Source organism: Gobio gobio (assembly GCF_949357685.1).
Source record: "Gobio gobio genome assembly, chromosome: 23".
NCBI classification, from domain to species: Eukaryota; Metazoa; Chordata; class Actinopteri; order Cypriniformes; family Gobionidae; genus Gobio; species Gobio gobio.
The window spans coordinates 27,011,131-27,037,424 of record NC_137119.1 but is presented as its reverse complement, the minus strand read 5'-3'; the positions used below and the strand labels follow the sequence as shown (position 1 = coordinate 27,037,424).

At 39.0% G+C, this 26,294-nt stretch overlaps 1 protein-coding gene across 1 annotated transcript in view; it reads left to right on the top strand.

Moving 5' to 3' along the window:
* The first annotated feature begins 2,406 nt into the window (after nt 1-2,406).
* The window catches only part of ctnnd2a (catenin (cadherin-associated protein), delta 2a), a 218,575-nt gene continuing 194,687 nt past the window's right edge, over nt 2,407-26,294 (top strand). The window contains exons 1-3 of the mRNA XM_079806697.1: nt 2,407-2,695; nt 9,924-10,482; nt 21,275-21,466. Coding sequence (XP_079662823.1) covers nt 10,089-10,482; nt 21,275-21,466 — 586 coding nt within the window. The 5' untranslated portion in view covers nt 2,407-2,695; nt 9,924-10,088. The remainder of the gene's footprint in view (nt 2,696-9,923; nt 10,483-21,274; nt 21,467-26,294) is intronic.

The following is a 26,294-nucleotide window of genomic DNA, read 5'->3' as shown; positions in this document are numbered from 1 at the left end:
CAACACACTACATCCTATAAAACAAAAACGATTTTTAGTAAATAATGGTAACCTCAAGAATATATTAAAATTAAATATTAGTTAGAAAAATATTTGATTCATACTATTTCCCCGCAAAGATGCGTCATATAGGCCTACCGCTCTGCGCTTTGAGAGGAATGGGACACTAGACACCTTCTTGAATATCTTCGTCTTCATATATTCTACTGATGTTGCAAAGCAACACTTGTTTTAAAAGGTCTGAAGAGCGGATTTTATTTTCCACAGGGTCAAGACATTTAGGCAAATCGAGTGACCAGATCCAGATCACAAAGCAGAATGAAAAAGAGCTCTCTGACCATTAGGCTATTTCCTTTCTAGGATAAACAAAGCTTTGTGCTTCACTCCTGTGGTAATATTCACGTGAAACAGCATTCACATACAAAACACTGGGTTAGTAAAATAATGAAGTAATTTTTTTTAAAAGTAGAAAATAGTATTTATGTAAAGAGATATATTAAAATAAAAAGAGCTCAACTCTTAAGTGGAAGGAACCTATTTTTTCCCCCTCACGTGCAACCTAGCGGATGAATCATTATTTGGGTTAGTAAAAATAATGAAATGATGGTTTTAAGAGAATAGTATATGTAAAGATATATAGTAGCTATATTATCTACCTATTTACCTAATTCCGGTTCTTCAAAGCTTACGGATTCAGTGTATTTTCGTTTTGTCATCTTAATTTGGTAATTATTTAAGTGAAAAATATTTAGTGTAGGCCTATATATTTTATTAATTTTATTTATATTTTATCTGATCTATAGATCTATAGGCTGTTTGCAAGGTAAAATAAAATACATTTTGGCTGCTGTCTGTAGATTCCTTCATGCACAACTCGTAGCCTATTCTCTCGGATGTTTCATATGCAAATGTTATAACAGCGGCTGTTGTTAAGGGTCATCACGAGACAAATCGGCATTGCAAATTGAACGCGTAGCTCAACTTGAATCGCCTTCTTTTGACTTAAAGTATACTGCCACGTTTTCTGTTCATGAGTTCCATTTTCACTTTCAACAGCGGCGTCATTACGTTCGACGCGCATAGTGCAAGCCTAGTGTACCCTGGATTCGGTGCATCCCTAATCGGCCAAGGCTCACTGATGTGCGTGGGGAGCAAAGGCTGGCCTGTGTGATCAAAATTGCTCACGAAATGAATGCCGGTTCTGATAGAAAGGTGTCCGAATACACAGTGCAAAGCAGTTTGTTGCGTATGGGGCTGCATAGCCGCAGACCAGTCAGGGTGCCCATTCTGACCCCTGTCCACCACCGAAAGCGGCAACAGTGGGTACGTGAGCATCAGAACTGGACCATGGAACAAAGGAAGAAGGTGGCCTCTGATGAATCATGTGGATGGCCGGGTGCATGTGCGTCGCTTACCTTGGGAACACATGACACAAGGATGCACTATAGGAAGAAGGCCAGCCGGCGGAGGCAGTGTGATGCTTTGGGCAATGTTCTGCTGTGAATCCTGCCATTCATGTGGATGTTACTTTGACACATACTACCTACCTAAGCATTGTTGCAGACCATGTACACCCTTTCATGGAAACGGTATTCCCCGGTAGATGTGGTCTCTTTCAGCAGGATAATGCGCCCTGCCACAAAGCAAAAATGGTTCAGGAATGGTTTGAGGAGCACACCAACGAGTTTGAGGTGTTGACTTGGCCTCCAAATTCCCCAGATCTCAATCCAATAGAGCATCTGTGGGATGTGCTGAACAAACAAGTCCGATCCATGGAGGGCCCACCTTGCAACATTTACAACAATGTTTGTTAATTTTCTATTTGATATCTTAAAATTAGAACAGCTCTGATTTATTATTATGCCAGTGTTTAAACATTGTTGTAAATGTCTTTATATATTGTTAAAAGACCTTAATTAGGCACATGACAGCTCAAATCCAGTGTGGGTGTTCCATTCCAGCTAGTTATTAAAGCAATGACACTGCAAAGTAGCTATTGCTATAAAATGATACCGTAACCATTAACTTATTCAAAAATAAATGTGTCTTTTTTTACACATTTGTGTATAGTTGTTACTAAATGTTTTGAAGTTTAAATGAAAAAAAGTCAGCACTCCATTATAGTATCATCATGACTGATCATGATCAATTATCCTCGTGCCCATCCCTAGTTCTGCCAGCTCTTCAGTTGTTTTCAGACACACAAACATTAACACACTTCATTTTTATTGGTTTCTCTCCTCTCGCACATTCTTTAGCTTGTGGGTTTTCTCTTGTCATTTTAACCCCCATCTCTCGTGCTGTCTTACGCTCGCTCCTTTGCTTCTCTCTCTATTTCACTCCTCCCCTTCTAATAAATTATGTATGCCATTTCTGCTAGGCTGAGGGCTGCATTGCTGCCTTGCTGAAATTGCTCTCTTTCTCTCTCTCTCTCTCTCTCTCTCTCTCTTTCTCTCTCTTTCTCTCTCTCTCGCTCTCTCGCTCTGGCGCTCTGCACACAGGACCGAGTCTGCTCTCTCAGAGCTCACTGCAGCTCAGCTCGAACCCAGAGGGCTCCCTCCAGTACTCCGCCAGCTACCATAGTAACCAGACCCTGGCCCTGAGTGACTGCTTGTCCGCACCTCAAACCCAGCAGCCTCAGCCCCCTCCACGCTCCAGTGGCCAGCCCGGAGGAGCCGTGCACAGCTACAACCAGGTGAGCGCTTCTTCTTTCCTTATTTCCTCCTGGTCTCGTTACAAACCCATCCCTCACTTTTGTATTTTCACCTCCTCTCTCTCTGGTTTTCGACGTGACGGCTCCGTTCTGCACCGCGAGTCCCTCGTGATCAGGGATGTTGTAGCGATTCTGCTTTTTTTTGGGACTGGCGTGAATGATTCCCGGGCTCCAGCTGGGATCATGTTTCAAGCTGCTGCCTAAAAAGTGATTCCGAGACCCGATTAAAGCAATTAACTGCAAGACCGAAGCATTTGTTAGCAGACGCCAGTGGTACTGCATTGCATCGAGCGGCAAGCATGTGCAAGGCAAACTTTGTCATTATCCGGGGAGTTAAATTGTGCCCTGTTGATGAGACTGTAATTACAGCAAAGCCTGCAGGGTGGTTTCTCCCAACTTTCATTTCTTTTAAATGAGTCGCACGCACCTGCTACAAGCAAGAATGTTCCCGTAAAAAAGGTACGAAGTCTGTTCAGACCACAAATATTTAATTTCCTCCATGTTTGCTAATTAACCGGATGTCTAACGCATGCAAATGACAGAAGAAGTGCCTGAGCTGTTGGTCCCGATAAAGCTGACATTGGCACATCCTCACTCTCTCACTCCCTCGCCCTCCCTTTTGCTCTCTTCCCTCTCTCATCCTTTGACACTTTTAATGAACACATAGGCCCTCTGTCTTTTAATGAAAGATGCCCAGCCTCCTCTGCCCTCCGGACTTGTTTCTGAGACAGTTGAGGAGGGCTTCTCTGCAAAGATTCTCTGAAAACATTCTCATTTTAAATTAATGGGGTTTCTCAAAACATGCATTGTGTTTCCAGCATCTCTCTTTTTCTTTCTCATCTGTGTTTGTGCGGACTGTTGGGTTGATTCTGTGGAGGCTGGGTAATCTGAAGAGGGCTTGTCTGCTCCAGGATGGGTTTATATAACACAACACATCAGTTAGGTGCTTTTATGTAGATATTTTTAACACCATAAACCTCTTGTTCCCTAAATAATTCATCCACATCAGGAACCAGTAACAGTCTTTTCAAGTAGGTGTTCCTCTTCTCTCTATGCCGGGATTCAGTTTTCCCTCTTAGTAAGAGAGAGAGAGAGAGAGAGAGAGAGAGAGAGAGAGAGAGAGAGAGAGAGAGAGAGAGAGAGAGAGAGAGAGAGAGAGAGAGAGAGAGAGAGAGAGAGAGAGAGAGATGGAGAGATAAAGCATTTGGCAGAGGAATGATGGTATAATTGCATTACACCTTGGTATAACATGATATTGAGCTATTAAACGCCTTTTTTAAATCTTCACAATCCTATCTTGAGAGTTTTTTTTCTGGAGAGGATTCTTCCATCTCTTCTATCTCATTCATTAAAGCCTTATCAGAAGCAGAACACTCTTGAAAATAAAGATTACAGTTTCAACCGAAAAAGCTTTTTGCAGCCTGATATCACAGGAGAACCTTATTCTTTCATTCTTTATAGTAAACCATCTCAAAGCAGGGCTTCAGGATACCTAGAAGAATCATGTTGATATAAAGGCCCTGCATCAAGAATGTACAGTGATAGTCTTCAACAAATCAGATGATCACGATTTGGCCAAGTTGGTCATGCTCTTTATTGTCATTGTTCAGTCGCAATGCGGTTGTACAACACTGTCCAATGTGAAGCTTGATCTCACAACCTTCAGATTATATGAAAGCATGTCGACAAGGCAAAGATGTTTGCCAGTTAGGAATGGGTTATGACAAGGATGGGGAACGTCAGTCCTGGAGGACTGCTGTCCTGCAGAGTTAAGCTCCAACCCTGATAAAAAAAACACACCTGCCTCTTGCCTTAGTAATCCTGAAGAAATTGATTAGCTTGTTCAGGTGTGTTTGATTAGGGTTGGAGCTAAACTCGGAAGGACAGCGGCACTCCAGGAACGATGTTGCCCATCCCTGGGTTGCGATGATCACCAAGTTGCCCAACAATCAATTAGTGAGTAATTAGTGAGGTTGAATGACTAAAGCTCAAAGTATACTTTAGCCGTCCGCGTTCTGCAAAAATCCACGCAATGTCTGTTTGGGGACATCAGTGCAATAGCCTATATTCAAGGACAGAAGAGTACAGTAGGTGGTAATATGCAGTTGTGATGTGTTGTGCAGTAGACGACGAAGAGTGTGACGAGAGCAATACAAAGCTGCTTCATTGTTGTTGTTTTGGTTCTTCTTCTAAACTTTGCGTGCTATGGCGAATCCGCTACTGTTCTTTTTTCGACCTTTTGAGCGGATGTCCCGTAAATGACACCACTCAGTGCAGCCAGCTTGTAGAGTATAGAAAAGCAACTGTACTGCACGTGTCGAATCCACACGGTTGAGTACTTTAAAATCCGTGCGAACACGACTGTGCTGCGAGACGGAGCAGGACAAGGAAAATGAAGTATAACTGGCTTTAATACTATTATTATTATTTTTATTTTTTTCTTCTTACCCAAGCCAATCATTTATCCATTTCCTGGCTTCTTTCTAATCTATCCAATTTTATTGGTTTATAGAAATGTTGTACCTGTTGTGACAGGAATTTTTACGTTGAAGGTCTTACACTCTAACAAATGATGGGTTAAAATGTCTGGGTTATTTGGCAACCCAGCGCTGGGTAAATATTGGACAGAACACATGCTGGGTTATTTTTCCCCAGCTTGTTGGGTTTTATACTTAAACCCATTTGCTGGGTCAGTCAATTTGAGATTGAAGGTTTTTCATGTTATATAATAAAAATGAAATAAAATCTGTTCTGTATATACAGGTATTTATTTATTACACTAATTCCATTCAAAAAGTGAAACTTGTATAATATATTTATTCATTAAACACAGACTGATATATTTCAAATGTTTATTCATTTTAATTTAATAACTGACAACTAAGGAAAATCCCAAATTCAGTATCTCAGAAAATTTGAATATTGTGAAAAGGTTAAATATTGAAGACACCTGGTGCCACAATCAGCTTATTAACTCAAAACACATGCAAAGGCCTTTAAATTGTCTCTCAGTCTAGTTCTGTAATGTAGGCTACACAATCATGGGGAAGACTGCTAACTTGACTGTTGTCCAAAAGACGACCATTGACACCTTGCACAAGGAGGGCAAGACACAAAAGGTCATTGCAAAAGAGGCTGGCTGTTCACAGAGCTCTGTGTCCAAGCACATTAATAGAGAGGCGAAGGGAAGGAAAATATGTGGTAGAAAAAAGTGTACAAGCAATAGGGATAACCGTACCCTGGAGATGATTGTGAAACAAAACCCATTCAAAAATGTGGGGGAGATTCACAAAGATTGGACTGCAGCTGGAGTCAGTGCTTCAAGAACCACTACGCACAGACGTATGCAAGACATGAGTTTCAGCTGTCGCATTCCTTGTGTCAAGCCACTCTTGAACAATAGACAGCGTCAGAAGCTTCTCGCCTGGTCTAAACACAAAAAGGACTGGACTGCTGCTGAGTAGTCCAAAGTTATGTTTTCTGATGAAAGTAAATTTTGCATTTCCTTTGGAAATCAGGGTCCCTGAGTCTGGAGGAAGAGAGGAGAGGCACACAATCCACGTTGCTTGATGTCCAGTGTAAAGTTTCCACAGTCAGTGATGGTTTGGGGTGCCATGTCATCTGCTGGTGTTGGTCCACTGTGTTTTCTGAGGTCCAAGGTCAACACAGCCGTATACCATGAAGTTTTAGAGCACTTCATGCTTCCTGCTGCTGACAAACTTTATGGAGATGCAGATTTCATTTTCCAACAGGGCTTGGCACCTGCCCACAGTGCCAAAGCAACCAGTACCTGGTTTAAGGACCATGGTATCCCTGTTCGTAATTGGCCAGCAAACTCGCCTGACCTTAACCCCATAGAAAATCTATGGGGTATTGTGAAGAGGAAGATGTGATATGCCAGACACAACAATGCAGAAGAGCTTAAGGCCACTATCAGAGCAACCTGGGCTCTCATAACACCTGAGCAGTGCCACAGACTGATCGACTCCATGCCACGCCGCATTGCTGCAGTAATTCAGGCAAAAGGATCCCCAACTAAGTATTGAGTGCTGTACATGCTCATACTTTTCATGTTCATACTTTTCAGTTGGCCAAGATTTCTAAAAATCCTTTCTTTGTATTGTTTTTTTAAGTAATATTCAAATTTTCTGAGATACTGAATTTGGGATTATCCTTAGTTGTCAGTTATAATCATCAAAATTAAAAGAAATAAACATTTGAAATATATCAGTCTGTGTGTAATGAATTATTATAATATACAAGTTTCACTTTTTGAATGGAATTAGTGAAATAAATCAACTTTTTGATGATATTCTAATTATATGACCAGCACCTGTGTATATATATATATATATATAGGACAGGAACTATATAAATCCGGTTTATATATATATATAGTCTGGTTTATATAGGACAGGAACAATCATTACAATCTTTTACAATCATAAAATATTCAAAAACATTTAGTAAATGTTTTAGGACGTGCCAGGAGCAGCAAGAGCAGTTGTTGGGAATCTGTGGGAAGAAAACTGGTATCAGTAGGCTGTTCCATTTCATTAAATGACAATATATTCATTTTTAAAAAGTTACATAAAACAGCTTTACCTTGTGCCATCTCACCTGTCAGACATTTAAGTTTCAACCCATCAAGCGCATAGTTCAACCACAGCTGCGATGCTAGTGCACTAGTGCACAGTGCTCCTATTATAGTCACTGGACGCTCGTCAACTTTTACACATGATGATAGCGATGTTGCGTGGTGTTTCAGCCCTGGTCGTACATTTGTTTGGCTGGAGGTGAAACGTCCTGGTGGCGCCGGCGCGTCACTCAGCTAGCGTTCCTAGCAGACGTTAGCTACGACGTACATGTAAACAAAAAAGGTCAAATGTGACACTACAGGCATTTTCCTCTTTGTACAGTTATAAATTTGATAGGAATACAATGTAATACAAACCTTAATTTCATTCAGGAATTTTCCCCTCTGGACATTTCTCTCTAGCCTGTCTCCGCTCTCCTACGTACTTCCGCTCAATTTTCATTTTCCTTCAGTACTCCGTTTGGGATTGCGGTATATTCTCTGGTTTTCTCCGGTCAAATTTTAACCGGTCCAAACAGCGAACAGAGGGAGTGGCTGAGAACGATGACATTAATGCGTGCGCTAGTTTGAGATGGGCACGACCAAACGTTAGCAATTGGTTATGGCAGGTCCAGAGTGGCTCTGGGAAGATCCAATAGTTTTAAACTTCAACAGATTATACCCACCTTCAAGGAAGTTAGCGCTTGTTAATGGAGAGTGGCCAGACTCTCTGTACAAATTAACTGTATGAGAGTCTGGTTGGACCAGGCTAGTTACTCTCAGAACAGAACACAAAATGACCGTCAACAATATATCTAGTTTGGAACGGACTACCCAACATTGGGTACACAGACCCAGCGCTTGGTAGGTATGTGATGACCCTGCAGCTGAGTTACAAAACTACCCAGCACTGGGTAAAAATATACAAAATTACCCAATAAAATGACCCAGCAGGCTAAACCCAGCATCTCTAATCTATCCAATTTTATTGGTTTATAGAAATTTTGCACCTGTTACAGGAATTTTGACGTTAAAGGTCTTATCTGGAAAAATTATGATCACCAAAGACTTTGTCGTCCAATATGACACACTATGCGAGATGAAACAATAGTTTCTTGCATCCTGATGCCCATTGTGGTTTGCAAAATCGGGCTGATGTTGTGTTGTCTGAACCTGGCATTTATTTATTTGTATTTATTTTCAAGGTTTTTAAGTTTCTAATTCTAATACATTCCACCTATACAGTGAAAACTGTTCTTAACAGTCTCCGGTTTAGCTTTAAATGTCATACACTTTTCTAGTGCAATCATTCTCTCCATTTTCAGGACCTTTGCCTCATATTTATTCAACTCTCTCTTTGAATATTATTACCTGATATCAATGCAATGAAGGAGAAAAAAACCCAGCTAAGCTCCCCCCCCCCCCCCCCCCACTGGAAATTGCACTGACTGCCAGTTTAAAAATAACCTAATTTCTTCTGAATAAGAATAATCAGGTTTCATGCTTTCTGTAAATGAGAAACAGTGGAACTAATGTTTCATTGTAATCACCCATAATCGTCATGGTGATTATAAGGAATCTAAAGGAAGAAATGTTTATTCACACACCAAGCCTCTTTCTTAATGACTGGCAATGGGCCAGCATTAATTTGCCCCAGTGTATCTGTGCCCGCCTGCCCTTCTGAATTCCGGGCGATGTAACATCCATTGACATAAGGGGTGGTGATCCCATGAGGAACTGCGACATATGGCTGTGTATGTATATGCAATAACTTCCGTTTACAGTTTTTTTTTATGCGTCCAGGAAACAAGCTTGACTCTATTACTTTCAAGGGAATTATTGTGATTTTTAAGGCTTTGTGAGAAGATTTTATGCCCTTGTCTCGTATGTCACCATCTGAATGTCAAGTAAGCCAACTTAAAAGGATAGTTCACTCGAAAATCAAGACTATTATAACATTCATCCTTCTGTAGAACTCAAAAGAAGATATTTTGGTGAATGTTTTTGGTCATTTTGTCATAATATGAAAGTCTTTAGGGTCAAAAACTTTCCCAAAAGAGCGTAAAATGAATCAATATGACTCAACAACAGACTACATCCATTATGGCAGCACAAACCCCAAATTCCATGATATTTGGTCATGTAACGTGCAAGAACCAATGAGCTGAATTTTCCAGCAGCCTTTATTACTCCAGTTTTCAGTGTCACATGATCCTTCAGAAATCCTTCTAATATGCTGATTTGGTGCTCAAGAAACATTTCTAATTATGAGTGCTGAAAAGAGTGCTGCTTTCTTAATTTTGTGCAAACTATAATATTTTTTTTCAGGATACTTGATTTCGAAAGTTCAAAAGAACACCATTTATTTGACATCGAAATCATTTCTGAATACAAGTATTATTTATTTAAAAAAAACACACACACACACACAATCTTGCTGCCAAACTTTTGAATGGTAATGCAACTCTTTGAAAAATCTTCTTTCAAAATATATTCTTTTGTGTTTACATAGAAGAAAGAAACAACATAAGGGTGAAATAACAGATCCTTTTTTTCCCCTCTCTTTAAAAAAAAAAAATAGGATCTGTTTTGAATAAAGTTTTAAATATAACAGTTCTCTTACTCTTCTCCTAGGTGACATCTAACCGTGCAGCCCAGCTCGCGGCGGGCGACTCCTGTCAGAGCCATGGCGGTGCCCTGCTGTCCGGTTCCCAGCATGCATCTGCAGCGTCCGGCCCGGGCCTATATTACTCCAGCTCTACTCTGCCTGCCCAGCGCGTCAGCTCGCCCCTGAACTCAATGCAGTCCAGCGGATCCCCGACTAAACTGCAGCGCCTGGGCTCGGCTTCCGACACACCCGGTTACGCCACCACCCAGCGCCTGCCCTCCTCGTCCTCCTCGGCCTCCCCCAAGCCTTCTCCGGGCAGGCTTGCGAAATCCTACAGCAGTAGCTCGCCGATCAATGCGGTGGGCATCGGAGGATCACCTGGTACTCACGCTTCAGGTTCCCCGCACCGGTTAGCGTCTCCACCCAATAACGCATCACCTATCTATCAGCAGCTGCAGACCGCCGGAGTGTCTAGTTACGCCACGCTTTCACCCACCAAAAGGCTGGTGCACTCGTCTGAGCAGTACAAGATATCCCACGATCTCTACGCTACCGCCACTCTACAGAGACCAGGCAGCCTTGCTGGTGAGTAACAAATCCTGACCTGCCTTTGACTAGTCAACTGGGATTTACACGTCGCAACAATAACAAACATTGTGTGGGTGTTTCTTTGGGGACGTTTTTGAAGCGTGAAATACTTTCAGACACCCATGAAAACAGTACAAGTCCATTACTTGCTGTAATCTGGGAATGTATTTTCTGATAAACGCTCAACTACAATCTCAATCCAAACAGCAGCAGGAAACAAAAACAAGTACATCAGTGTGCAGACAACTTTGTGCTAGTTGGCGACTTGGCAGACTGTTTGAAACGTATTATTGATTTTGATCAGCTTTGAAGTGTAGGAGCATTCACACTGACAACTATTTGCTGAAATAAATTAAAGCTAAATTAAAATACGAAAACACATAGCAATGTTTAGTATATCTGGCCCGTAATGTCTATATGAGTGGATCAATAATCATTAATTCAACTGATTCAATCAAAAACATTGAAAAAGCTTAGTTGTGATTTTTTTTTTCTCCTTCAGTCAAAAGCGCCTCTGCTTTTTTGCAAAAATGTTATTGTTCTTTGACTTTGTTTGGAACAGTTTTAATTTGCAGAGGAGCAAGTACACACAGTAACTGACAAAATTATGTCTACAGTGTTAATATGATTTTTATTTTATATAAAAGCAACATATAGTGTAAAAGAAATGTCACACTCTTCAGCCTATATGTGAAAAAAAAATATTGAGTGTGTATATATATATATTGTATTGGGTGTGTATATACTGCCAAAAGTTTTGGGACGCCTGCCTTTACATGCACATGAACTATAATGACATCCCATTCTTAATCCGTAGGGTTTAATATGAAGTTGGCGCACCCTTTGCAGCTATAACAGCTTTAACTCTACTGGGAAGGCTTTCCACGAGGTTTAGGAGTGTGTTTATGGGAATTTTTGACCATTCTTCTAGAAGAGCATTTGTGAGGTCAGGCACTGATGTTGAACGAGAAGGCCTGGCTCGCAGTCTCTGGTCTAATTCATCCGAAAGGTGTTCTATCGGGTTGAGATCAGGACTCTGTGCAGGCCAGTCAAGTTCCTCCACACCAAACTCGCTCATCCATGTCTTTATGGACCTTGCTTTGTGCACAGGTGTGCAGTCATGTTGGAACAGGAAGGGGCCATCCCCAAACTGTTCCCACAAAGTTGGGAGCATGAAATTGTCCAAAATGTCTTGGTATGCTGAAGCATTAAGAGTTCCTTTCACTGGAACTAAGGGGGCAAGCCCAACCCCTGAAAAACAACCCCACACCATAATCCCGCTGACCCCGCTCTGTGATTTTACATGGCCTACCACTGTTATTCCCAATTCACCCTTCGCCGCAAGTTTGATTGACAGGCGATCTGACCAATCACATCGCCGAATCTGCCGTTTTGTCCAACAAAGCAGTCAGGAGAGTTAGTAGATTAATGTCGGTGGACAAAACGGTGTGTACTGACGTCTTTTCCGCAGTTGAAACAACATTTATTTAAGTGTTCATTCATGTTTATTTCATGCTTATCAATGAACTAGAAGGAAGAGATAATCGGTTCGCGAGCAGCTTTAACTGAGGCGCTACAGCGATCACGACACATTAAAGAGCCACAAAACGGTATTTATTGTTTAAATTTCTTTAAAATATGACAATTTAAAAGTTGAGACTTTGTTTCAAATCAAAAGTAACTTGCTCTGTCCTGTCTGTCGGCGTGTTGTCAGTGTCCACTTTGCTCCACGATGTATTTTCTCTACGTGAGAATGTGTGTGGTGTGAGAGCACCATGGCTTGTCGGACATAGCAACAGTAACTAAAGGGGGCGGGTCTTTGCGAACAGTCAATTGCTTCCACTTTGTTATAATACCACTTACAGTTGACCATGGAATATTTAGTAGTGATGAAATTTCACAAATGGAATTATTGCACAGTTGGCAACCTATCACAGTACCAGGCTTGAATTCACTGAGCTCCTGAGAGCGACCCATTCTTTCACAAATGTTTGTAGAAGCAGTCTGCATGCCCCGAGGTGCTTGATTTTATACACCTGTGGCCCTGGAACACCTGAATTCAATGATTCAATGAGGGGTGTCCCAATAATTTTGGCAATATAGTGCATATAGACATAATATAGTGTTGACTTGATTGCCTCTAACATTGAGAACTTACTAACAAACATCAAAGTCTGAACATTAATGAATTCTCTGTTATCAGAATTACGTAAATACCCATGGAACCTGAGTAAATAAATACAGCTCTATGGTAGACAGAGAAATTTGATACTCATATAAGTTTTCACATCGAAAGCACCTAGGGAACCACATTTGTTTCCCATGCATGCTGTCTTTACTGATCCCTACATTCAGCCCCTTAAGTCGAGAGACTTCAGCTCTTCCTTTGAAGGAACATAGCACTTTGATATGAAGACTCATTCTCGCTCCGCAGTTAGACATCAAAGAGGTGCAGAAACAATTCATTTATTCAGGCATATACCATACGTGGCTGTTGTTGTAATTAGTGTTGCTATTTTTGCAATTAACATTACAGTAATTCTCGCCTATGTAGAAAATGATCTCAATCAATCTTAGGTCAAAGACAACAGGCTTTGATTTAAAATAAAAAAGAAAGCAAACAAAGAAAATACTCATGCTTTTAAAGCAAAATGCTTTTAAACTCCTCAATGTGTTTGGTTTAATAGCTTCATTAATTGCTTTAACCTGTTATTTTTTAATTTCCATTTATCACAATTAAGCCTGTAAACAACAATCTGCTTTTATTAACTGATATCATCCAATTACACACATCTAAATTCATTTACATATGTTCAATTTGTTAAAAAAACACAAAAAATACTGTATATAAAAGAAAGTTGTATACATTTTATTTTATTATTCATGTGATGGCATAGCTGGATTTCTAGCATCATTAGTGCAGTCTTCAGTGTCACATGATCCTTCAGAAATCTTTCTAATATGCTGATTTTGCTGAACAGCATTATTTGAAATAGAAATCACTTGTTAAACAGTTTGAATGGCTTTAATGTGACCAATTTAATGCATCCTTACTGAATACAAATATGAATTTCTTCAAATACAAAATTTTGGAATGGAGTGTTCAAAGGAAATAATTGAGTTAAAGGAACACTGAAAATAGGATCATTTTCCAACTCCCCTGGAGTTAAACAGTTGAGTTTTACCGTTTTCGAATCCATTCAGCCGATCTCCGGGTCTGGCGGTGGCACTTTTAGCATAGCTTAGCATACATCATTGAATCTGATTAGACCGTTAGCATCTCGCTCAAAAAAATGACCAAAGTTTCAATATTTTTCCTATTTAAAACTTGACTCTTCTGTGGTTACATCGTGCAGCTACACTGTAAAAAAAAAATCTGTTCTCCAATTGAAAATTTTCTAGTGACTGAAAATGTTTAGTTGGCCAAATTGAATTTCTTGAATTTTAATTTAATTAAATTGCATCAATTCACAGAAATTCAATTTGGCCAACTGAAAAATGTAGATGTGATCGGACACTAGAAAATTTTCAATTGGAGACCTGAATTTTTTTTACTGTGTACTAAGACCGACGGAAAATGAAAAGTTGCAATTTTCTAGGCGGATACGGCTAGGAACTATACTCTCATTCCTGCGTAATAATAATCAAGCGCAGTAATAATCAGGTGCTGCGTAATATCACTGTGCCGCTGCACCTGTGGCAACAAAGTTCCTTGATTATTACGCAGGAATGCCATATCGGTCTATAAAATCGCAAATTTTCATTTTCCTTTCATTTTGCTAAGCTATGCTAAAAGTGCTATACCACCAGACCGGGAGATCGGCTGAATGGATTCGAAAATGGTAAAACTCAAGTGTTTAACTCTAGGGGAGTTGCAAATTGAGCCTATTTTCAAAAAAAGTGGAGTGTTCCTTTAAAAACAAATTAATGTATACATATTAAATGGTATTTAGTGAATTTTTATTAGTAAAATGATTATGTGCACACCACTCTCATCTCTTAATGTCATGTCGGGTGTTGGGTAAGAAAAAAGAGCCGAGCATATAACCACACAGCCCAGCTTGCGGCGGGCAAGTTATTTTATTCAGAAATTCACAGACGTTTTATGCAATAAGCCAGAAACACCACTGCATTCAGAGCGGGAGCCTGTTATCTAAATCACCCGCTTAACAGGCCGATTGTGGGCCTGTGTAAGGTATTGTTGATTACTGCCCTATATTACCTGCCACATTGTCAGCTCTTCATCAAACCCGCTGAGGGAAACAGGTGCACAATGGGAAACAGCGGGCCAGTGCCAAACTGTCCCTCAGCCCGTGCTGAGCCATCACCGGCTCTCCCGCTTGTCTCTTTGATTAAAGTCCGCCGTCCTGTGGCCGTACACCTCCACCAGTATCCGTGCAATGGGAGTGCTCCAGCATGCTGGCCATGGACCGAGAAAAAGAGCCCAGTCCACCCACCGGTGCGCTGACCGAAAGCTGATTAGATCTGAAGGCAATTACGTAGTATAGACAAGAGACTTTGTTTATTTCTCGAGGGTATTTGATGCGTTTGGTGAGCATGTCTTTCATGATGTAGTATATGGAGGGATTGATGGTGAGGGGCTGATGATGTGTGTCATTACAGCTGGAGGCCGTGTGACAGAGAATAGCAGAGTTGGACTCTTACTGAGACTGAGAAAGATGGACTTTAGTGCTTGTGTTTCCTCTGCAAAAGCAAAAGCAGCATAGATATGGTGAAAAGTGCAGTTCAATGATGGAGAATCATGGTAAACAGTGCAGAAACATGGTGTTTCTATAGGAAAAAACATTATTTTCTGGTTTGAGTGGTTAAAATGACTCCTGATAAAGCTTCTCACTTCACATGAGCATCAGCATGAAAGTACTTTGAAAATACAGGCCTATTTAGAGCAAATGTATTTGTAGAGCTAGAAAAGGTTTGTCTTGATGATATACTCTGTACTTTACTATCATTGTTCCTGTTGATTTACTCCTTTAGTAGAAGATACGTTTACGTTAGTATTTTTTGTAAGACCATAATTTTGTAAGAGCAGTAAACCATTCGAGGCACCATGAAATCATTTGAAGTCAGTTTTCTTTGCTGTGCTGATGTATATCATTTTGAAACCGGTAGTTTGGCCTATTTTTAATAGCCTAAAGGCTTACATTTTTTGCTAAATAACTCACCGTCATGTTCCATTTTTAAATTTGAACTATCCCTTTCATATTGATTATTGTTCTTGTTGTTGTTGTTAAAATATTATGAAATGTATTAATTTAATTTAAATAATACTTGTATTTTTAAATGTAGTAGTAGTAATAATAATAATAATAATGGTAATAATAATGCATAAAAAAATATACATTTAAGAATAACATTATTTTAATAATGAATAAATAATATATTTTTTTAAATAACAATATGATAATACTACTAATAATAATGATACATTTCGAAATACATGCAAAATACATAATTATAATATAAATATAATTAATTTTAATAATAAATTGTATTTAATAATTAATCATAATAATATTTAACAACAACTATTATTGTTGTTAAATGTATTATTAAATGAATACATTGTATTTATATTTATGTATTTATTATTATTATTTATAAAACATATTATAAAATTCTATTAATTTATCAATAAAATAATATATATTTATGTAATATTTGTATTTTTACTTAAATGTAGTGGTAGTATTATTACTAGTAGTAGTAATAATAATAATAATGATAATAGTAATACATTAAAAATATATCTTTAAGAATAAAATATTTTAATAATGAAAAAATAATATTAATCAAAAAATAACAATGATATGATAATACTACTAATAATAATAAATTTCAAAATACATAATTATAAAATAAATTTAATTTATTTTAATAATAAATGGTGTTTAATAATTAATATTAATAGTAATATTTAACAACAACAACTATTATTGTTGTTAAACGTATTATTAAATTAATACATTGTATTTATATTTATGTATTTATTATTAAAATAACACATTGTATTTATATTTATGTATGTATTATTATTATTATTGTTAATATTATTATTATTATTTATAAAAAATATTATACAATTCTATTAATTTATCAATCAAATTATTTATATTTATGTAATGTATTTGTACTTAAATGTAGTGGTAGTAGTACTAGTACTAGTAGTAGTAGTAGTAGTAATAATAATTATAATAATTATAATAATTATAAATATATAAATTTAAGTATAAAATGTTATTTTAATAATAAATACATATGTAATAATAAGTTCATAATAAATTATTTAACAACAACAACTATTATTGTTGGTGTTAATGTATTATTAAATGTAATTTATTTATTAGGAAATTAATACACTATTATTATTTTTATTATTATTATTATTATTATTATGAAGAAGAAAAAGAAGAATGATCATAAAATTAAACAATTCTAATATAAAAACCCAAATAATACAGCTAAAAAGGCTGAATATTGTTGCCAATCAATTTAGCAACTTGACACATTAATGCATAATTAAACTGATAGGCGGTCATCTGTATGTGTATTGATTTTTTGAAACGGTTTTGAATATGGCTCAGATTTTAGAGCTGAAGCTATATGTTTTTATAATTGAGATTAATTGACAGGTTTAGCCTGAGAGCTTCACTAGGTACTACATTAGATCCTACACTCGATCTCTCATCCTCACGCTTCAATGACAGCTAACAGAGAACACAATGCACTGCCTATGTTCAGACGCCTGTGATTAGACAGTGAAGAGGTGCTTTGGAACGCTTGTCTAAGTTGTTCCAAATGTGAACCAGATGGACAAACCTATTTATTCAGCCAGCTGTATCAAAGGCATGTGGATTTCTCTTTTAGATGTAAAGTTTCATCATTAGGTGGGTAGGGAGCGTGAGGGCAGATAGAAGGGATGTTACGTGTGTCTCCTCACCAACAGAAACAGTTTTGCTAGTTTGTATAGGTGTCTGTGTGGGAGCCGCTGACCTGTCAGTCCGAATCCTTCACTTGGACAAAGAGTTTAGCCAACAAATTGCCTTTGAAAAGCTGTGCTTCTCCTGCAGTGAGACGTGCTGCTTTGCTTGTAATCACTTGGACCTGTTGGCAACATCTGTGACAGGGTGTTGTCTATCTCTCAGTTCTTACATGTCTCTTCTTGTCCTCCTGCTTGTCTGTCAGTTCTTCTGTCTGCCCAGTTAGCCATCTGTCCGTCTCTCAGGCTGCCCATATCTCTCAGCGTCTACCCTGTTGAAGAGACCAGCATATGTTGCGTTTGGATGCTGCTGTCCCCAACAGGATTTTTAACTAGCTTAACCAGCAAGACTTCTTTTTTTATGACTTTGCTGGTCTACCAGTCAGACCGGCACCAAACCAGCATAAACCAGGCTGGACCTGCTTAAAAAAATTAGCTGGAAGTCTTGCATGTCATGGACCCTGAAATGTAAAGGGACCCCCTTCCTAAATTATAAAAGCAGCTTTATATTTTGTTTTTAAAGACCCTTTTATACTGTGATGAAAAATATTATAAAATATTAATGACATGTTGTTTCCAAAATGAAATAATTGGCTTTTAAAATGTCACAGTGCTAAGAGCAATTATTTTGAGACGCTGTAATACACTGGCACCAATGTTAAAAAACACAAATGTTGCCTAAATATTTATGATTTTTTTTTTTAAATCCATAATAAATATGAAATGATCACATTCATATTTAAACTAAAATATATAATTAAAACATTATCTGGATAATATTTACTTTGTATACAATTTGAATTTGTCTTTTCTGTTTTCTACTTGGTATTAATGCAAAATATTAAAAATAGTTGGCGCACCCTTTGCAGCTATAGTAGCTTCAACTCTTCTTGGAAAGCTTTCCACAAGGTTTAGGAGTGTGTTTATGGGAATTTTTGAACAATCTTCTAGAAGCGCATTTGTGAGGACTGGCTCGCAGTCTCCACTCTAATTCATCCCAAAAATGTTCTATCGGTTTGAGGTCAGGCCAGTGAAGTTTGTCCACACCAAACTCGCTCATCCATGTCTTTATGGACCTTGCTTTGTGCACAGGTGCGCAGTCATGTTGGAACGGGAAGGGCCCATCCCCAAACTGTTCCCACAATGTTGGAAGCATGAAATTGTCCCAAATGTCTTGGTATGCTGAAGCATTAAGGACTAAGGGGCCAAGCCCAAACCCTGAAAAACAACCCCACAGCATCCCCCCCCCATCCACCAAACTTTACACTTGGCACAATGCAGTCAAACAAGTACCGTTCTCCTGGCAACCGCCAAACTAATCCATCGATTGCCAGACAGAGAAGCCTGATTTGTCACTCCAGAGAACACGTCTTCACTGCTCTAGAGTCTAGTGGTGGCGTGCTTTACACCACTGCATCCCACGCTTTGCATTGCACTTGGTGATGTAAGGCTTGGATGCAGCTGCTAGGCCATGGAAACCCATTCCATGAAGCTCTCTACGCACTGTTCTTGAGCTAATATGAAGGCCACATTAAGTTTGGAAGTCGGTGGCTATTGACTCTGCAGAAAGTTGGTGACTTCTGCGCACTGTGAGCACTGAAATTCTTGTTTGTAAAATCTTTCTCTCTCTCTCTCTTTCTCTCTCTCTCTCTCTCTCTCTCTCTCTCTCTCTCTCTCTCTCTCTCTCTCTCTCTAAAATTTTCCCCAGACCCTCAAACACCCTCTTGCATCTCCCTGGGGGCTCCAGACACCAGTTTTAAAACCCCTGGCTTTCACATCAACTATTGGTGTTATCTACAAAAGTTCATGTGTTATTCTCTGAATCTCATGTCATTCATCTTTTCCACCTTGTCATTTTCCAAGAAAATAGAGCATCTCAGATGATAAAGCAGAGTGAGAGAGCTGTTTATAGGGTTTTAGCGATTGTGGATGTATCCCGATGGATCTCCTCCAAACACTAAAGAAATCAGGTTAGGGATGAGCAGCGTTTGCCTGCCGGACACTGATAAGGTGATTACACGAAATGCCCTCTATCTACACCTTCGTATTTTCAGAACATTATATAATTATATTCTGCAAAGCAACAGCGCACCAGAAGCAGATCGGACACTGCAGTACTTTGAAGATTAACATGCACATACTTGTTCTGTTTCGACGGCCTTGAGGAAGCATCTCCGTTCTGCTGATTGTTTGCATTGCCGTTTAGAGTAGTACATCTCTGTCATTCAGTGAAAACCAGTGAGACAAGCTGCCAAGATCCGGAGAAACCTCCAATCTTGATGTACAACAACTCTCTAAAGTGTGTGAGTGTGAGTGTGTGTGTGTAGAGTGTAGCGTCCCTATAGGCCGGGACAACGCAAAGATATAAAGTGTGTGAATCAATGCGAGAATGTGAGTGAATGTTGAGTTAGCATTCGCCTTCTTCCTGTGACTCAAAGCTACTCAAAGCTCTTTACATATAGAAGGGGGGGATCTCCTCAACCACCACCAATGTGCAGCATCCACCTGATGATGCGACGGCAGCCATATTGCGCCAGAACGCCCACCACACACCAGCTTATTGGTGGAGAGGAGACAGAGTGATGAAGCCAATCAGGATATGGGGATGATTGGAGGCCATGATAGACAGGGGCCAATGGGCAAATTTGGCCAGGATGCCGGGGTTACACCCTTACTCTTTTTCCGTAGGACATCCTGGGATTTTTAGGGTGCTTTCATACTAGCAGTTTTGGTGCGCACCCGGGTTCGATTGATGTCAGAGTTCGCTACGTTTGGATGATGTGAACGCGGTCTTCCGAACTCGGGTGCGCACCCGCAAACCGTACCAGAGTCCGCTTAAAAAGGGTGGTCTGGGGTACGGTTCATGTGAACTCCGGTACGGTTCGCTGCTGATGTGAACGCAATCGTACTAAATTGCGGAAGTGAACCGCTATTAATGACGTTTGATTTGATAAAAATGTGTGTTTGTGTGTTTCTCACTCATTTTCCTGACGAGCATGACTGACATACTGCAAGCAGAGAGCTGTAAATCTCATTTCTGCTCGTCTTCAGCGTTTTTTAGAGCATTTGCAGTACATTTGCGGCATATAGACGCAAGTGCCATTATGTACTGAAGCTTTAGAAACAAAACCAACAGTTAAAAAACTAAAATATAAAAGTGAGGTGAGCAACACTATGCATTCCGCCGCCTTCACGCTCGCTGTCGTTACTAAGCAACCGGTTAAACAGCTGCTGCGTTGATGACGCAAACGCACCCCGGTTCGGAACCAAATAATATAATATGAACACAGTCCAGCGGGGGCACGGGGAGGGGGGAGCAATCGAACTCGGGTTCGGTCCAGGCAATCGAACCAAGTGTGAAAGCACCCTTAATGACCACAGAGAGTCAGGACCTCGGTTTAACGTCTTATCCGAAGGACGGTGCTTTGAACATAAAATCATATATCAATTTATTATCATCTTTTATCTTCACTATATATATGTGCCAAGATATATATAGTGTGGATTACTGTTGAATGTTGAAAATACTTGCCCTCCTTCTGTGCTTCATAAGTATCATAAACATCATCTTCACAGAAAATATTGACTAATGTGCTTTCTGATGCCTTGGACATGTTGTGATTGGCAGGTCTAGTGTGATAGCCAACCAGCAATCATGTTCATCTGGGATCAGCGCAATGATGTAATAGCACTCCCGTATTGTTGTTCTCATTCATAAGGGACTTGGTTTGCAGGACTTTTTCTTCCATGTTAAAATCATTAACACTAACAGGAACAATGCCTTCTGTGCAGGATCTCGAGGTTCTTACAGCAGTCAGCACACTCACCTGGGCCCCGAACTGAGGCCTCTGCAGTCCCCTGAGCATCACATCGATCCCATATATGAAGACAGAGTCTACCAGAAAGTCCCCATGAGAAGCTTGAGCCAGAGCCAGGGAGAAGTTCTCCCTCCTGGCCATACTGGAACCTACCGGAATAACACGGGTAAAGTTTACACACACACACACACTCTCTCTCTCACTCACTCCGTGTGCACGTGTGTGCTGAAGTGTGTTAATCCCCAAGTTACCAACCTCCAGGATTTCTGCAAGAGAGCCAAATCCTTAGAGAGCATTTATCCAAATCGGACACGGTTCTTGCTCACAGCCGAGTGTTGACCTCATTAGAATTAATCTGCGTTAGAGCACATCACACAATCTGTATTTGTCTGTGTGTGTGTGTGTTTGTGAGTGTGTGTTTTAACGTAGAGGGTTTCTCTTGTCTTACCATATCACATTAAAACACCTCAGCAGTCTTTTTCAATTAGCTCATTGTTCGTCTTATTTTGATTGCAGGTCAGGTGTAGCATGATAATCTGATGAGTCTCGCCAGATTTGTTAGTGCTGTTTTTAATCCCTTTACAACTCATTGAGAAAGTGTATTGTGAATCCAGCTCAGAGTCGGGAGGATGAGACCAATGGGTAAATTACAAAAGCTGCGCCAATACAATCATATTGATATATCAGGATTTTTTTTTTTTTATAATGTACATCCATACTCTAGATACTTGTATTATGTATTCATATCATTTATTTATTATTAATGTATTATTTCAAATTTGTTAATAATTGTAAGTTTTTTTTATTATTTTTTTTTATAATATACTTTTATAGTATATACATACTATATATACCAGGGGTTCTCAACTGGTTTGGCAATGGGGCCCGCCTTTTCATGGTCATTAAGTCGCAACCCACTTTTTTAGGAATTATTTTTTATTTATATATATATATATGCGTGCATGTGTGCGTGCATGCGTGTAGGCCTACATATGTGTGTATATAGGCCTACATGTGTGTATATACGTGACCCTGGAGCACAAAACCAGTCATAAGTCGCATGGGTATATTTGTGGCAATTGCCAACAATACTTTGTATGGGTCAAAATTATAATTTTTTTCTTTTATGCCAAAAATCATTAGGATATTAAGTAAAGATCTTGTTCCATGAAGATAATTTGTAAATCTCCTACCATAAATATATCATATGTATTAATATCAATATGTATTATTAGTTGTAATATGCATTGCTAAGGACTTCATTTGGACAACTTTAAAGGCAATTTCCTCAATATTTAGATTTTTTTGCACCCTCAGATTCCAGATTTTCAAATAGTTGTATCTCCGCCAAATATTGTCATATTGTCCCAAAATTGGCTGGTTTTGTGGTCCAGGGTCACATATAGCCACCACACTGGTTTAAAAATATACAAAATAACATAAAGTGAAAATAAAGTGGCATTTTTGAGTTATGGAAACAACAGTTACCATGATGAATACACAATACTAACATGAACTGTTAATGAAACATGAAAACTGCTCCTGATGAATAGAATGAACATCATACCTGCATGCAAATCCTTCCCAGTACGTCATACCAGTTAGGTGATTTATTGGTAATTTACTTTTATTTCATGACTTACTAATTGACAATGTAACGCATGCTCATAGTTTCTTTGCGCTTTATATATTAAGTGATATACAGCGTACATCTGCGCATTTGCGCGTGCAATTGAAGAGTGTGTGCTATGAGCACAGGATAACAGCTGACAGGACAGGAAAGTTTGGTTTCCTGAGATGAGAGAGAATTTATTTCGTAACAAGCTACGAAAATAACATTAGAATACAGACACAGACATATACAGACAATATATCATCTGACAGCAGATTAAATTAGACAACACGTATATTCTTGAGTACTCCACGACCCACTCAGAACGGTCTCGCGACCCACTATTTTTTTATTTTTCCTCAAAACGTTGTAGATTACCTGCCATGACCCTCAGTAGTCTCTTCAAATTGCATAGCTATTCATTTCACCTAATTTTGGCATTTAGATCCTTGTATTGATATGTTTTATGCATTAATATTAATTAATTCATTCATTTTTAATATACACATTACCAAAAAAACTGCATTTCTTACATGTGGGCTGGATGTTTTTTTGTAGTAATGCAGCTTTATCAGTGTGTTTGGTTTCAAAGTGTGTAAAGTAATGTTGAACTAAAAATCAAAACCTTAGATTGGCAGCCATCCAATCAACATAACATAATGTTAGTGTGAGTGTGGAAGGGAGGCGTAATGACAGGATCTCGTGGCGCCTCTGAAGCAAACGAGTAACAGTGTCGACTCTCACCTGTCTTAGTTGTGCAGATAAAATCTATATGGTCTGTTTTAATTGGGATCTGCGGTGGTAATTTCCTACGCTTGCTGCAATCCTGCTGTGACCTTTGAGAAGTGGAGCTTATAATGTACCTCAGAGACTTTATTTCTTTTCAAAATTGTTGCCTCTGCCTAATGGTATGGCAGCATCAGCAGACTGTTGAAAATTATGCTCTCTCTCCTTTGGCTTTCTCGGCTCTCTGAGCTCTCACATATCACAGCCTTTTTATTTTCTCATCCTTGAGATGTTACTGTGCTTTAAGAGAAGAATAGAGAGCATTGGCTTGCTTAGATAAACACAACAGAACAAGGGGCACGTCTTTCTCTTATTTGCCTGGAATGGTGCTAAAATACAATTAAACAGGTAAATTAAGCAATTAAATCGGTGTCATTGCAGTGGTTTTCTGTCTAAAGCTAAAGGTTGAATAAAGCCAAAGTGCCGGTCTGCTAAATAAATCAAACTAAAGCTATTTAAGGAACTGAATTTAAGAAATTATATAATCCTGCCTTAGCACTTCTATTAAAAATTCAGTTTCCAGTGTTGAATTGTGGCAGTCGTGCTCATTAAAGCTGTATTATATTCATTACAGTGTATGTTACTGTTTAAGCGTTATATCTTGAAGAGAGACCTCTATTGTACTCGCACTGAAACACGGCTCCCTATGTAATCATGTTCACATGTGGACAACATTTGAAATATATGAGGATATGAGATTAAATGCATATAGATGCATAAATGAATAGATGAGGTCCCTGAAAGTCTTTGAATGTCTTGACGATTAAAACAGCTTTTCAGAACATTTTGATCCCTGCGAGGGTTGTTTGTAGTTACGTCAAATGTAGCTTAGCCACCTCTGAACTGCACATTGACTCTGTTACATTTTGCAAAGCCTTTATTTACCACTTTGTTATTTAATGTTAATTAACAGTCGGATGATGGCCAACAGCCAGGCGTTGGTGAGCGTCTGTCAGCCTAGATTTTGTTCCACACGTTGGTTATAGTTGGGATTCAACCGATTCACCCAATTCAGCATGTTGAATTGGCGTTGGGGCCGTTGGGGAGAGATCGCTCTGATTGGCTGTTCAGTTTAGCTAACGATGAACGCTAAAGATGAACGCAAGCAAAGTCAAGACAGCACAGACAGAAGGCTGTTCTAATTTTACATCATCTTACCTGAGCATTCCGATACGCAAATTTTTGCATAACAACATGAGCCACCTGGAATGAAGAATCAGCGTGATTGATATTCAAAATGGTATATCTGCTTTTTTTGCGGTTGTATATCCGCAGTCCTTCAGTTTCTCTTTTTGAACGATGAATATAGACTATTGATACTTGCTGATTTACAGTCAAACCAAAATGTATTCAGTCACCTTTAGGGTTGGGTATCGTTTGGGTTTTTTTCGATTCCGGTGCCAAACCGATACTTTTAAAACGGTTCCGGTGCCTAAACGGTGCCTGAACCGATACTTAAAAAAAAAAAAGGCCACAAAACGAGGTGGACGACATTAAATGGCTTTTTATTTATTTATTTTTTATTTAAATTGAACCATTTATTAAAAGTTTAATGTATACTTAAATGTATGAATATAAATAAATACAAAACACAATTTACTTATTTACAAATTATAATTTTCTTATTTACAAATTCACAGTAAAACCTAAGTAAGCCACCTAACCCAACTACAACAAGCCTAATATAACTCTAAATAACAGCTACAGTAATAACAGCAGAGTCTGTATTCTTGCTCTGCTACAAACCAGCTTCGAGCTTCAGCTTTATTTTGAAATATGATCATATTCTCTGGCTAAATATTTTAGAACGCATCGCCTTATTGTTTCCATGGCGACGCGTCATGTTTCTCACATGACACACAGCAGCCGCCATAGCGCTGACGGCTCAGCTGTATCGGGTTTATTTAGCTTTTTCTTTTTATTCAAAATATTCACAAACTTCTTAACTGTGTCACGAACTATCTGATGTTCAAATGTGTGAGTGAATGTGTGTTAGTTGATCTATAAAGCGCAATGGGCGGCGCCATGTTAGTTTATGCCTCAGAATCGGATCTGTCGGATTTACAACACTTGAGTTAATTCTCGTCTCACGAAATACATGAAAGTAAGTGACCAGTGAACTGGAAGAAGAATAGAGTAAACTATATAGTTACTATATAATGTGCATGTATGTATCTGATGTGAATAAAACATGTAACGTTAGTCAAATTATAACCGTCTGAAAGGATTGTCATTGCCGCTTTCATAGACATCAGTGGGTGTTTTGTTGCTAGTAGCCTACATATGAGCATTTAAATGTCTGAAACCTGGAAAAAACATGATGTCGTTGAAAACACTGAATAGTTGTCATGAGTTGTGATGTGACCAGCGCTGAGCGTCTGTCTCTGGCTCGGTGCAGCCAAAGCACGCGAAAGCACGTTCGAATTTTGGCACCGAAATGAGGAACCGAAATCTGCGTTCTGATTCGGTCCGGTACATACCGGTTATATAAGTACCGGTGCCATATTGGAACCGGATTTCGGTACCCAACCCTAGTCACCTTCAACATTTTCTCACATTATCAGTTTATTTGCTATAGTTTAGAAAATGGTAATAA